Here is a 14,238-nt window from a genome sequence, read left to right as displayed (position 1 = left end):
ATGCACAACAATTCACAATTTGTATATTTTCGAGAGACACAGTGGCATGCTGCTCAAGTGAAATCGCATGCTGGCCAGAGATTTGTAGCGACTTCCGCATATTGCTCCGTCTGGATTGGTGCATCGTTCCAGGTGCTGCTCCACTCAGAGTTCCTCAGGCCAAGAATGGGGAGGAGCACCAGCATCCTGAAATAACACCAATAGACAGGCAGACACACACACACACAGACACACAAAACGGAGGCAGAGCTCGGCCATGGTCGTAACATGTATCATGATGTGAATCTTTGTCTTTGTGTGTGTGCAGATGGGGCTTCACAGTGATGTCAGACAAACACCAGCTGTAAGTATCACTTCATATCAGCTCAGTCACTCTGTTTTTGATATTTGATCAGGAGAAGCATGTTCTTCAATAACTGATCATCAGATATTGATTTATTGATGAAGACTCACAAGCATGTTCTTCAATAACTGATCATCAGATATTGATTTATTGATGAAGACTCACATGTCTGGCTCACTGAGAGTTCAAAACAACACAAAGATCCTGTCATGAGATGATGACTCTATGTCACTCTCACTCTCATTTATAGGATCTTTTCTCATGATATACAGTTTAATGGTAACTCTTAGTGCTAAATGGTAGTCAGCTGGACATGTTTCAGTTTCTTGAAGACGTTTTACCTCTCACCTAAGAGGCTTCTTCAGTTCTAACTAACTGGCGGGCAGTTACGGTATTTTAAACGCTGTGTGGGAGTGTCCTAACAGAATCATTAAGGACTTGTGTGAGCTCTGAGTTCTGAGTCAAATCTATCTATGTCAAATTGGACCCGGCCTCTATGAACAGAGGAGGTGTGTCAGACTTGGACAGGAAAGAGGACTCAGATGCAATATAGGCAGAAGTAAAGTCAAGTTTTATTTATCTGTTTTTGCAACCCTCCAGAATGAATGATAACCAAATAGCTATGAAAATCTGTGAGACGAACAAGACAAACAACATGAAACACAGAGTAACAGAAAACGCTCCACCAGGAGGAAAACCTACACTATACTTGGAAAGAACTAAAATATCAAAATTACAAAATAAATCTCTCCGAAGAGAAAGCACAAGGGCTATGAAAAATATCTACTCTTTCTTATGAAAATTATCAACAAAAAATCGCTCACGAGGAGGAGAAAAGAAAAGCTATGAAATCTTAATATACAAACAGAAAACTTAACCAGAAAATTACAAACTCAAAATCACTCTTCTCGAGAGGACCAAAACTCAGATAAATAAAACATGAACAATACTTAACCAGACAAGAAACAGGACTGTGATGCAAGGCTTTGGTATACGACATGGAAGACGAAATACTTCGGCGACGCAGACAGGGGAAGACAAAGACTTTATACACATGGGGGAAGGGAACACAGGTGGAAACAATCAGGAATTAGGGATGACGTCAGACCAGGGACACAAGAGGAAGGGCAAGTGACCTGAAACGAGAGGAGAGTTACTTTCAAAATAAAACATGAAATTCACGAGACGGATCCCAAGACAAGACAACCTCACTGCGATGTGACAAGGTGGCCTAAGACATCACGTATCACCCATCATGCAGTACTGAGTTATCCCCACAGACAGCTTAACAACCATTCACATCAGGGCTCATGGAGCCTTAGGAGGTTCGTTTGACCAACGACCCGCAAGTGTAGGGATGGATATCGTTAGGATTTTATCGATACCAGTACTCCTTATTGGTGCTGATACTTATCAATACTCTTATCGATACTACAACATGTAATTTGAGTTAAAAAATAAAGACTTTACAAGATGTCAAAAGATTCAACCTTCTCTTTATTACCACAAGGTAATAATAAAGCTTCAACAGAACAGAAACTATGCAATTACAAATACTCCTGAACACATAACCAGGACCAGGACCAGATATAAAAATCTGGTGGATGCCGGAGCACGATGCAGCAAATCAGCTAAATTTAGCACCGAGCAGACAGGAAGTCATGCACAGAAATAACTATATAACATCTGGTTATTTTTCAAAATAAAACACTCAGTGTTGACACCAGCACACAAATCTCAAAAAAGAGACAAACACAAGTTCTTGTAATGTCCTTCGGTCGGGAACACTTCCTATTGTTGTTTTTAAACACATACCTATAACTGCGGTCGACAGTGATTATGTGATTATCGCAGAAACTCCTCGGCCTCCACAGCATCTGGCTGCCGTAACGTTACTGCGGTATCAAAACCAACGGTGGGGTTTAGCAGACGGTGGACGGCGGAGCAAAGCTGGATCGGAGCCGTAATACAGCGGACAGTATCCTGTGGAAATTCAGGGTAACGTTAAGCAACATCACCAAATACTTGGAGCGCGTGCATAGCATGAAGCTAAAGGAGTACAGTGTGTTTGATTGCTGTAGGGTTAGGGTTTCCTTTCTGTGAAGTCCAGTCACGGAGTTTGTTGTTTGTTTGACGTTCAAAACCACCCATGTCAAAAATCGGTTAAAAATCATAAAAAATAAAAGTTAAAAAAAAAAAAAGTACGATAACAATACCCTTTGTCCAGAATCTTAAGGGTACCCTGGTACTGACCTAATTGGGAGCCTGTACCAAAAAGTACCGGTCCATCTTATACATCCCTACACAAGTGGCCCTAATAACTTTGAAACTCAGAGCTCATGTGTCCTTAATGACTCTATAAGGACACTCCCACATAGAGTTTAAAAGCCTGCAGCTCAGTCAGATAGAACTGACAAAGACTCTTGGATGAGAGGTAAAAATTTTTCAAGAGCCTGAAACACATCCAGTTAACCACAATACAGCAATTAGTTACCATGTACTGGATGACTTAGAACCTTCATCAACACACAGTTTGATGGGAAAGTTGTAGTCGTACGGTTTATGTTGGTTCTTCATGTTTCATTATAGATGAAACTTAACTAATCATCTGTCCTTTGACTCCCTACATGAGATCAATCAAATGACTGTCTCCTGTCCTCTCTCAGGTTTCTGTGTTGTAGCTGTGAGGCTGAACTGTGGGACTGGATTACCAGCTTCCTCAAAGCTCAGGTCAGCTGAGGAACTGATCCAGGATCAGATTCAGTAGTCGGAGTCAGATGAAGAACTCTCTTCTTTATCAGTTAAAGTGAAGTTCTGACAAACATGAATGTCTCTGCTGACTTTGGTACTTTCTTTTGTTCTAGAATGATGACCCGGGTCCTCCAGTGATGAGGCGTCACTCCTCCTCTGACATCTCCAAGCAGAAATTCGGCACGATGCCTCTTGTCCCGATCAGAGGAGACGAGAGCAACAGCAGCATGCTGTCGGCCAATCAAACGCTGGTCAGATGTCTTTTAGTCCCAAATTGTAAACTGTATCCAACTTTTGAAACTGTTTGAGAAAACTTTGTGTAAATTTTAAATCCACTTATCTGATGACACACATGGGCCTCCAGGTTCAGTTTTGCAGCAACAGAAAAACACAAAAAAGTCAAAGAAACCTGAAGCTTCTAGTGTTGACTGTCCTGATGCTTCAGCTTCATCAGTCTGTAGAAAATCCTTTAAGAAGTTTTGCACTGAAAACTTTTATATTTTCTTCTCTGCAGAGGAAGTTACACGACAGACGGACTCTTTCCATGTACTTTGTGAGTATTTAGTACTGTTGAGCTATACTCTGGGAGTTTTTGTGGAAGGAAACACAGTATTGATATCTCTCTGTGTTAACCTGCAGCCCATGAAGGTCCAGCAGGACTCGTTCGAGGAGCGTTCAGAGTCGCCGGACCTCCCCGAGCCGCTCTACGAGGAGGTCGGGGACTTCGGCCTGCAGGTCCTAAAGTCTCTGGAGACCAGCTTTCTGTCCAGCAGCACTGCTGAGACACAGGAAGTTTCAGACCACCCGCCACTCAGACTGGTCCCCGTGGAAACTGGACATGTGGACCACAAGATTGTCCCAGACCCGATCCGGACTAGCAGAGGCTCTGAGGAGCCCAATGAGCAGAGTGGAGGAGGTGTCGGGGGAGCAGACGCCTCCCAGCAGCCGGCAGTAAGGAAGAGGCAGCAGCTACAGGGAGTCTGTACACCGTCACAGGAGCTGCTGCTGCAGGAGCTGTCATCTGCTTTCACAAAGAAGACTGAGGAGGAGGGGGAGCAACAGGAGCAGCAGGAGCACGAGCAGGAGGAGGAGAGGCCATATGACTAGCTTTTATCACAGCTGAGCTAAATCACTGAACGTTCCTACAGAATCTGTTGGAAGAAATGTTGAACAAGTCTTTAATTTGTGTTTCCATGTGTAATGAGAGATTTGTGTCAGAGCTCTTCACAGTTGTGTGAGACCACCACAGAATCCCTCTGTGTACAGAGAGGACTGACAGAATGGAGCCAGAGGGACAATTAAAGTTTGGATACACAATGAACAGTAATCATTTCCCTCACACTTAATGAATTCCCTCAGGTTAACAAGTTCTGCCATGATCACTGTGAAGACACTGGACCAAGATCTGCTCATCTTAACATCTGTTCTACACATCCAAGTAATGAGCCACAGAAAGACACAGATCTGTTTGAGCAGCTGTTCTGTTTGAAGCTAACTATCTTAGCTTAGCACACAAAGTACAATTTCTACATTCAGAATTTAATTTCAGTAAAAGTACAGATATATTACCCAGAACAATGTATTTAAAGTATTCAAAGTAAAAGTGCTTACTGTGCAGTAGAACAGTTTCTGTTAGCATTATATTAATATTTATTGTATTTGTTACAATTTCAGCATTTTGAGGTCATCTCTTTTGTCTTTAATGATTTTAAGGGAAAATAACAAACATGAAAAGGCGTCAAATGAACCTGCAGTGACCGCTCTCTGCCTGCAGAGGGCGGCACAGTGACATCAGGGTTACAGACAGCAGTCCGTCTCAGATCAGATCAGACAGACCGGAGGAGACAAAGACATCACTCCAGAGTTTGATTGACTGAACGGACAGAAGTCAGTGACGACAGTGATCAGCTGATGGATGGTTTTAGCCATCTCAGCTCCGACTGCAGCTTTAAAAGATGACATGAAGATTTGGCAGAACTCTGATGGAGACTTTCACAAACATCTGAGAATCAAAGCTCCAACCCTGCCTCTGTCAGTGCCTGTAGAGGGAATGACACCATCAACTCTGACAGAGATACAGAGCAGGACAGTTTCTGTCAGGATGTTCTAACTAAAGAAACTCTGATTAGCTGACAGGTCCCCTGACTCACCATGTGGGACTGAGTTCTGGATAAGCAAACTCAGGCCCCATTGGACATGAAGTATGTGGCCCACATCTACAAATAAAAGAGTTGGGCCAAAAGTCCACATGGCCCAGGTGGTGATAACCAAGTCTTTGCCAGACTCAGTTTAGAACTGTCCACGTTGCTCTTGGTCCACTTGATTCCACGCAGTCAGGCCAATAACAAGTATATTATATATGTGTAGGATGGACACAGAAGCACACTGTTTGACTTCTTCTTCTACCTCCCAGCAGAACCAGATGAAGATGTTTAGTAAAGAAACAAAGTCGTAATGAGTTTATAATATCTGACCAAATAACATGACACACATATCAATCTATGAGCAGTGTGTACATTATATAAGCTAGATGTTACAGTGCAGTCAACCTGCTGCTGAGTGTGGAGGAAGAAGCTGGTTCCACTGTTTTTAATGGTGACACACTGTAAAGAGTCTGTTGATGCTCAGCTGTACATACATTTTTAACACTGTGTCTGATTTCCAAGGACATCACCATGGTATAGATACTGGGGGGTCCAAATGAGAGCCCTTCCCCTGAATTTTTTTTTCTTTTTTTTTGTTGGCATAGGTTAAAACTAATCTAATCAAGCTGTTAAAGTTCTCATTCAAATTTCTCACTTGATCATCTGTATCCCCAGAGCATGTCCCTGCCTGGCCACTGCTTTCACTGTGCCTCTCCCTCTCCCTGTGTCTCTGTGCTGCCTACATTGTGACCAGATACCATTATTTGGCTTCTTTTATAAGTATTATTCTGATGTTGAGAATATACAGTTAAATGACTTTTGTATTACAAGCTCAGAGTTCCAGATCAGAGGAAATGTTTGTGCAAACTGGATGAGAATGTCAAGATGACACACATATTATTGAATAATCATCTAACTGATACTGATAGTGTATATCAATATATGTTTTAAATGAGTAATGTAAATATTAGTGTGTAAAATGTATAATCTTCAATAAAAATGCAGTGTGGACTGCTGTGGTTCATCCATAGCAGTGATCATACAAAGTCTTATAGGTCCAGCAGCTGACCAATGAGCTGCAGCTTCAGACAGCTGTATTAAAGTGTGAGCAGTGACAGCAGCCTGCAGACACAGAGGACTGATGAAGGAACAGAGGACAGGATCCTGATTCGGCAGATTGTTCCATACAGATCAGAAGACAACTGTCCTGACTCAGACCTGGTCCAGACAGACTTCATGGGAAGAAAGTGAATCATTACAGTCTCTTAGTCTCTGTCCCTCAGGTGTCTGTCTCTGTCTGTCTCTGTCCATCAGGTGTCTGTCCCTCTGTCTCTGTCCCTCGGGTATCTTTCTCCTCACCGCCATGAGAGGGTGTAACACTAAACTTGTCACATTTGAGCCTGTTTGACTCGTCAACATATTGATTCCTAGCGAGGCTCTGATGACAGTTTTTCTGCTTTGTCCCTTGAACTAGTAACAGACTCTTAATAAACCTTTGAGTCCAACATCAGTCATTAGATTGAAGTCTGACACTTGATTTCAGTTTGGACTTTGACTCTTCAGTTGTTGTATTGATACTCATATTTCATGTTTATTGAGGCCCCTGCTGGTCAAAGTGCTCTCAGAGATCAGATGATCATTTTGACTCTATTAATTATTAACCTCGTGAACTTCATGACAGGGTATTATAATGAAAAGACAACCAGTATGTGAAGAAGTAAACACTGTATTTATTCTGGATGTAATGTAATGACCCAGGGAGCACCAACCAGGATGTCCAGGACCAGTTTCTGTGTGATGCAGAAGATCTTAAAGTCCGTGTAAAGCAAATTCAGCCATTTTCTTCTTAACACATTAAAAATGTTATAAATGTATTTCCTTAAAATGTAAAAAGCATTCAACCATTTAGAATTTAATTTTGGAGCTAGGCTCACAAACTACGTTTCACGATTTCTGTGTTCAGGATTTAATGGGCAGGTCAGAAAATCATGCAAATCATGGCCACATTACGTAACGCGGCCATTATTTGCATAAACCTGGCCTTGCTGTAGAAGTCCTATAAATAAACTCAACGCATCAGATTCGTGTTTTTTCTGCTGGCTTTTGAGTCTTGGATAGCATCTCTTAGAATAATTTGCAGCTAGCTAACCAGTCAACCAGTCATGTCTCCTCCACATCGCTCCTGCATCTTTCCTGGATGCCACAGTGTGCAGAGTAATGACACTGTTAGCTTATTTAAGTTTCCTAAGGAGGACCACATAAGGAAACGGTGGATAGATTTTGTCAAAAAGAGCTACTGTGGAGAGTTAAAAATCACCACCAACACCTTTCTCTGCAGTGTCCACTTTACCCCTGATAGTTACAGTGATGGTCACCAATAAAGTCTGGATTTCTGAAGAGTCTGTTGACGTGGGGCCGAACCAACCCTCTCCATCCTGGCTTGCATCCTCCCGTCCCACCAGCAGCACATGCTCTCATCTCCGCCAGCATTATGTGCCCGCTTGCAACCCTCCCACCGTCAACAGGTGCTCTCATCCCCACCGGCCAGACTTTAGATTCTCTGCGCTGACCCGAACCGGACCGCGGGCCGGGTGGGGCTGGCACTTGATCAAGCATTTGTGTGTGTGTGTGTGTGTTTGTAATAACTCAAGATAATGACGGTACTTCCTGCTACTAAAGGCGCATCTCTCTCCTCCCTCCATGTTGTTTGTGCCACTGCATGGTTTTACACGAGTGTCCTTGTGCAGAAAACATGACTTCTCGAGCATGTGACGTCACTCCCCGAGATGCAACTTAACTTTAATCTGATTAGTGGTTTGGAAATATTACTGCGTTAGATTACTCCTCACTGAAAAAAATGGTCAGATTAGAGTAAGATCATACAAGTGCATATACTTTTTTTCGGGGGGGGGGGGGGGGGTTAGGGTTTGGGTATGCTATGCTGGGTCGAGGCAAAGTCTGAACAATTGAGTCTTGAGTCTTTTGCAGAAGATCGGATTCTCCTGCCCTGACATTGGTCAGGAGTTCGTTCCACCACTGAGGTGCCAGAATGGAGAAGAGTTGCAACTTTGCTGAGTGAGCTTTGTTTGCTCTCAGTGATGGCGGTAACTGCCAGCCAGCTAATGAAGTAAAGCAGAGTCCTCGTGCTGGGGCATGTGGTCTGACCTAGGCCTGGGCAATAAACGAAAATTTACCGATACCAAAATTTCCGACGATAACCCACATCATTTTTCTCATGTCGGTATATTCGGCGGTTTTAAAAAAATAAGACGTTTTTGTCTAGTTTGGCTGTGTGTGTAGGTAGAATGCTGGTATGTTCATCCAGTCTGTTACAAGAAGGGAAAGAGACGGTGAGACGGAGAAAATGGAGCACGCCAGCTCAAAAGATGAAGTGGCAGCTGCTGCGGCTGCTGTGGCTGCTGCAGTAGTCGAAGTAGATCTGGTCAAGGAGGAAGAGCGCCTCGTTCCTAAAAAAAAATGCCTCATTTATCGTTCGGCAACATTTTGGGTTCAGCAAGGACGATGACGATCAAAAAAATGTTAAATGTAAACTGTGCCAAAAGACTGTTGTGACAAGTCAAGGTAACACATCCACCCTCTCCTGCAGTACAATTGTGATACAATTGTGATACAATTCAAAGAAATGAAAAAAAGCCCAAAGCTCAAAGCGATCAGGACCAGCTAAAAGTGCTTCTACCACCAGGCAGCCGTCAATAACCGAAGCATTTGCTAGTACTCAATAAGATGATCGAGCGTCAAAAAGATGGATGGAAATCACCAATGCAATAGACATGGCTCCCATTGCTACAATGGAAAGCAAATATATCTCAAAAACCTTGATTCCCAGCATGTACAGAACAGAGAGAGAAAAGGTTGCTGCTGAGTTGAGATATGTTAAGTATGTTGCAACCACATCCGATCTCTGGTCCAGTCGCACCATGGACCCATACATCAGTCTGACAGTACATTACATCGATGACAAATGGAAACTGGCATATTTTCCATCTGATCACATGGGAGAGATGGTCGGACAGGGCTTGAGAATGATGCTGTCTGCATGGGACATCAGGGAAGAAGCCATAACAAGTGACAATGGCGCCAATATAGTGAAAGCTGCTGAGCACAATAAATGGACGAGGGTGCAATGTTTTGGACACAGGCTGCACCTGGCAATCGGTAAGTGTGCACATCTTAACGGGGATATCTTTAGGTGGTGACTGGCTGTAATTGCACTGATCTGTCATTTAAGATGAAATAATAATAATAATAATAATAACAATAACAATAATAATATTAATATTATTATTATTAATAATAATAATAATAATAATAATAATAATAATTATTATTATTATTATTATTATTATTGTTATTATTATTATTATTATTATTATTATTATTATTATTATTATAGGTCCTCGCTGATGACAGAGCATCAAGGCATCTTGTTCCGAAATGGTCAGACCTGGATGTCTTGGAGGCCGTCATCAAAGCTCTTGCTCCATTGATGGAGTTCGCCCTGTCAGTGGAAGAGTATGTCACCATCTGTGAAGCCTGTCCTACACATTCTCCATTCACGAGTGCTGGCTGAGGAAGAAGATGACGTGGCGCTGACCAAAGCCATCAAATCTGACATCCTTGCGTACCTTGATGACAAGATCTCAGATCCCCCCACTGTAGAGCTTTTGGACACAGCCAGTTTTGTTGACCCCAGATTCAAAGCAGCATACATTTCTGTCGACTGTGTCACCGCCATTCAAGAGAAAGTGAAAACAGAGATGAAGTCAGCAGCTGCTGTCCACACAGGAATTACTGCAGAGAACACCAAGCCTCAGCCTTCCACATCATCAGAGGCAAAGAAGCCAAAGAGATCACTGGGAAGCTTTTTCAAAGGAAGTGAAGCTACCCCTTCAACTGCACCCACTGTGTCACCTGAGCAAGCAGTAGAAGCAGGGCTGAACAGCTACTTAGTGTCTCCTGTGTAGAATAGTGAGGGAAATCCACTAGATTGGTGGCGCATCATGTACACTTTCCCAGTAAAGTAAAGTTGCAAAAAAGTAACTTAACATACCAGCCACTAGCTCCCCATCTGAGCAGGTTTTCAGTTCTGGAGGAAACATTGTTAGAGGCCTCAGATCCTGCCTGAAACCTGAAATGGTAAACATGCTAGTGTTTCTTAGCAAGAAACTGGAGTAAACACTAGTGTGTAGAGTAGAGTGATCACATGCCGCCATGAGTCAGATTCACATCTACAACACTAGTCTGAGTAAACAGGTCAGGATACCAAGTCTGATGCTCCTTTTTGAAGTGCCCTGTTCAAGCCCCTCTTATTCTTAATCATCAGTGTTCTACTGACATTTTTGCACATGGCATATTTAACATATTTGTTTAAAAGAGTTTAAAGTTGTCACCTGTCACATGGCATTGTTATTTGCAATAGTTTTTTCAGTGTTTTATTGACATTTTTTTTCATAACATTATGACACTACCTCCAAGGCCTTTACACAGTGATGGGCCTTTGCACATGATAATGGCATTATTTAGCCTAGAATTGTTTACAAGAGGCTACTTCCAAGGCCTTTACAGACAGGCCTTCGCACATGATGGCATTACCTTTGCACAAGTCATTGTTTACTTTTCCAGTTGCAAATGTGAAATTTATTTTGTTTACAAGGGATGCAACTTGTTTCTCCGGTTATAGAAAACCTGATTACTTGACACCTCTAATGTGATCATGTTCAAGTGATGCCAGCTCTTTGTAATATCCATATTTAGAATTTGTTTATAAGAGACTCATTTATGTAATTTTTTTAGAGTGCACATGCGCGAAAACCTGTTACACTGCTTCAGCCTTTGAGTTTGCTTTTTGAACTTATTTTTTCCCCCTTTTTGTCAGTTATTGTTTTTTCACTGTTAATCGGTGAAGTCCTGCCCTCTCTAACGAGGTTGTTTTTAGAGAGTTTTTGTGCTTTTTTCGTGGTGTTTTTTATAAAATGCCATTTCCACCCGGACACGCTGTTTTTGTTTACTCCGGAGAACAGCTGATTGCACTAATGCCAGCCGGCATTGTGGCCAGACCAGCTGACATACCACCTGAACTCTGGAGAAAAACACACCGGGGATGCAGAGGAGGAAAGCAACGTTGGGGGATGAGAGGAGGGTCGAGGCTTATGCAGAGGAGAAGATTTAAGCCCTGTCTCCCCTCTGTTGTTACGGGAAATGTACGGTCCCTGGATGGTGGATGGTTTCCACAACATCCGGGCTGACCGGGATTGTACTAAGAGCGGTAAGTGGAAAGGCAGGGGGCTCAAGTGAATAGCAGATGGTGTAATTCTGGTCACATCACAATTAAAGAACAGCTCTGTAGCCCAGATGTTGAACTGCTGGCCGTTGGACTCCCTCCATATCATCTGCCTAGAGAGATCCCACATGTCATCATTGTTGTCCTGTACATCCCTCTCTCTGCAAACCCAATATCTGCCTGCAGCACCATACACACCCGCAACTCCAATCTTCAAACTAAACGCTCCCGTGCCTTCATCATCATCATGTCTGCCAGAGAGGAGAGGACCCTGGACCTTATGTATGCTAACATTAAGGATACATATGTAGCCGGTCTGGCCTGATACTGGTTTGCTACGGGCTCTGCGTTGTGTTTGTGGATGGTGGAGAATGACACGAGGACAGCTTCTGCCTTGCTGACTGGGGGGGTTTATTCTGTGTGAAACAGCGACTTCTCTGTTACAGCTCTCCATTAAGCACACTTCTCCTCACAGGGTCCGGAAACCGAGTGAGAGTGACTGCATTTAGCGTAACTACTCGCTATCAACTAAATAACACATAACATCAAATATTCTCCGCCCAATCAGCAGCAATTTTTAGTTAGCATTTCATTGAACAAATTGGCATAAAAAAACATAACGGGAGCTCACATACCTGTGTGAAATTACCAAAATAACCCAAATATAAACACAGAATTAGCTGTGAATGCACACAAAGAAGAATAAATCAAATCAAATCAAATCAATCTTTATTTATATGGCGCTTTTCATACAGAAAAAAGTACCTCAAAGTGCCTCACAGAAATAAACAAACAACAGCAGAAAAATAGAAACAGCAAAATAAAAATAGGAGAAGATAGTTAAAAGAACCCAAACCCTCCCACCCCTTCAGACATGGACAGAGACATACACAGTCATACACACACTCACACATATGCACGCGGACACACACACACTAATACACACCCATACAGTAGCTGTCTAAAGAGACATGGCTGGACAGCAAGACCTGGTGCATGGAGAAAGCTACCTTTCAGGAGCCAGCCACAGTGGGAGAGATGTCGGGCCAAGGCTACAGGGAGCACCACCACAGAGACCACCCCAACCCGGGCAGACAGGATGCCCCACACCAAGGTGCAGAGCCCTCTGGTCACCCGGGCCAGAGCCGTCCATGGGACAGCACCCCCCGCGGCCAGACCAGAGACCACCCCCAGCCCGGCAGGCCCCCAGGAGGAAACACTGGAGATTAAAAACTGACAGACTAAAACAGTAAAATAAAGCAAAAAGCATAGAAGCTGAAAACATGAGGGACTAAAACATAAAAGTATAAAGGCTAAAAGCACAAGGGACTAAAGGGTAAAATATGAGAGATTAAAACAGTAAAAGAAAAAATAAATAAATAGATAAATCAAATCAAATCAAATCAAATAAAAAGGATTTAAATGAATAAATGAATAAATAAGTAAATAAATAAATAAAAGTGCTCTGATTAGTATGGCATAAAAGAATTAAGAAGAATTTAAATTTCAATTAAAAGCCTGGTTAAAAAGGTGGGTCTTGAGCCTCTTTTTAAAAACCTCTACAGTCTCTGCGACCCTGAGGCTCTCTGGCAGGCTGTTCCACAGTCGGGGCCCATAACAACTGAAAGCCACCTCCCCATGCTTTTTTGAACTAACCTGTGGTATGGTTAAAAGGCCGGTGCCGGAGGACCTCAGGGTCTGTGGGGGCTGATAGACTAACAGCAGGTCAGATAAATAAGAAGGCCCAAGACCGTTAAGACATTTAAAAACTAGTAAAAGAACCTTAAAATCAATCCTGAAAAGCACGGGGAGCCAATGAAGTGACTTTAAAACCAGTGTAATGTGCTCCCGCCCTCTGGTCCTCGTCAGCACTCGTGCAGCTGAGTTTTGTAATAATTGTAGATTCGAAATGCTCTTTTTGGGAAGGCCAGAGAGCAGGGCATTACAATAGTCTAAACGACAAGAGATAAAAGCATGCATCAGCACCTCCGTGCTGGCCTGAGAGAGAAACGGACAGACTCTGGCTATATTCTTAAGATGGTAAAAACCTGTCTTTGTTATATCTTTGATGTGTGGAATAAAACTGAGCTCAGAGTCAAAAATCACACCCAGATTTTTTACAGATTGTGATGGTTTAAAATCCTTTAACTTTGGTAAAAGTTTCCCTTTCAGGCCTTCAGGACCAATGAGTAAAACTTCTGTTTTGTCCTGGTTGAGCTGTAGGAAATTTGCTGCCATCCATGTCTTGATATCTAAAATGCAGTTAAAAAGGACATCAATAGGCCCTGTGTCATCAGGAGACACAGCGATGTACAGTTGCATAACTATGAAAGCTGATGCCGTGCCTCCTGATGACGTCCCCAAGGGGAAGCATGTACAGATTAAAAAGAGTTGGACCTAAAATTGACCCTTGGGGAACCCCACACTTTATTTTGTGGGTTTCTGAGGAACATGTATCCATACTTACAAAGAAGTGTCGGTCTGTGAGGTAAGAAACGAACCAGTTAAGAACAGTACCAGAGAGGCCGACCAGGTTCTTCAGTCTATTTAATAAAATGTGATGGTCTACTGTATCGAAGGCAGCGGTTAGATCCAGCAGTACCAATACTGTGAGTTTATGGTTATCTAAGTTGCACCTGATGTCGTTTAAAATCTTTAAAAGGGCCGTCTCTGTACTGTGGTTCGTCCTAAAGCCAGAC

At 42.7% G+C, this 14,238-nt stretch overlaps 1 protein-coding gene across 3 annotated transcripts in view; it reads left to right on the top strand.

Annotated features, from left to right (window-relative positions):
- The window catches only part of arap3 (ArfGAP with RhoGAP domain, ankyrin repeat and PH domain 3), a 100,378-nt gene extending 94,129 nt beyond the window's left edge, over window positions 1-6,249 (top strand). For all 3 annotated transcript variants that reach the window (XM_037076594.1, XM_037076593.1, XM_037076595.1), the window contains 5 exons: window positions 308-343; window positions 3,010-3,073; window positions 3,208-3,345; window positions 3,609-3,647; window positions 3,734-6,249. In XM_037076594.1, the coding sequence (XP_036932489.1) occupies window positions 308-343; window positions 3,010-3,073; window positions 3,208-3,345; window positions 3,609-3,647; window positions 3,734-4,201 (745 nt within the window). In that variant the 3' untranslated portion in view covers window positions 4,202-6,249. The remainder of the gene's footprint in view (window positions 1-307; window positions 344-3,009; window positions 3,074-3,207; window positions 3,346-3,608; window positions 3,648-3,733) is intronic.
- The last annotated feature ends 7,989 nt before the right edge of the window (window positions 6,250-14,238 follow it).

Source organism: Acanthopagrus latus, chromosome 18 (genome assembly GCF_904848185.1).
Source record: "Acanthopagrus latus isolate v.2019 chromosome 18, fAcaLat1.1, whole genome shotgun sequence".
NCBI classification, from domain to species: domain Eukaryota; kingdom Metazoa; phylum Chordata; class Actinopteri; order Spariformes; family Sparidae; genus Acanthopagrus; species Acanthopagrus latus.
Note: the sequence above shows the minus strand (reverse complement) of the source record. Positions and strands in the feature narration are given on the sequence as shown.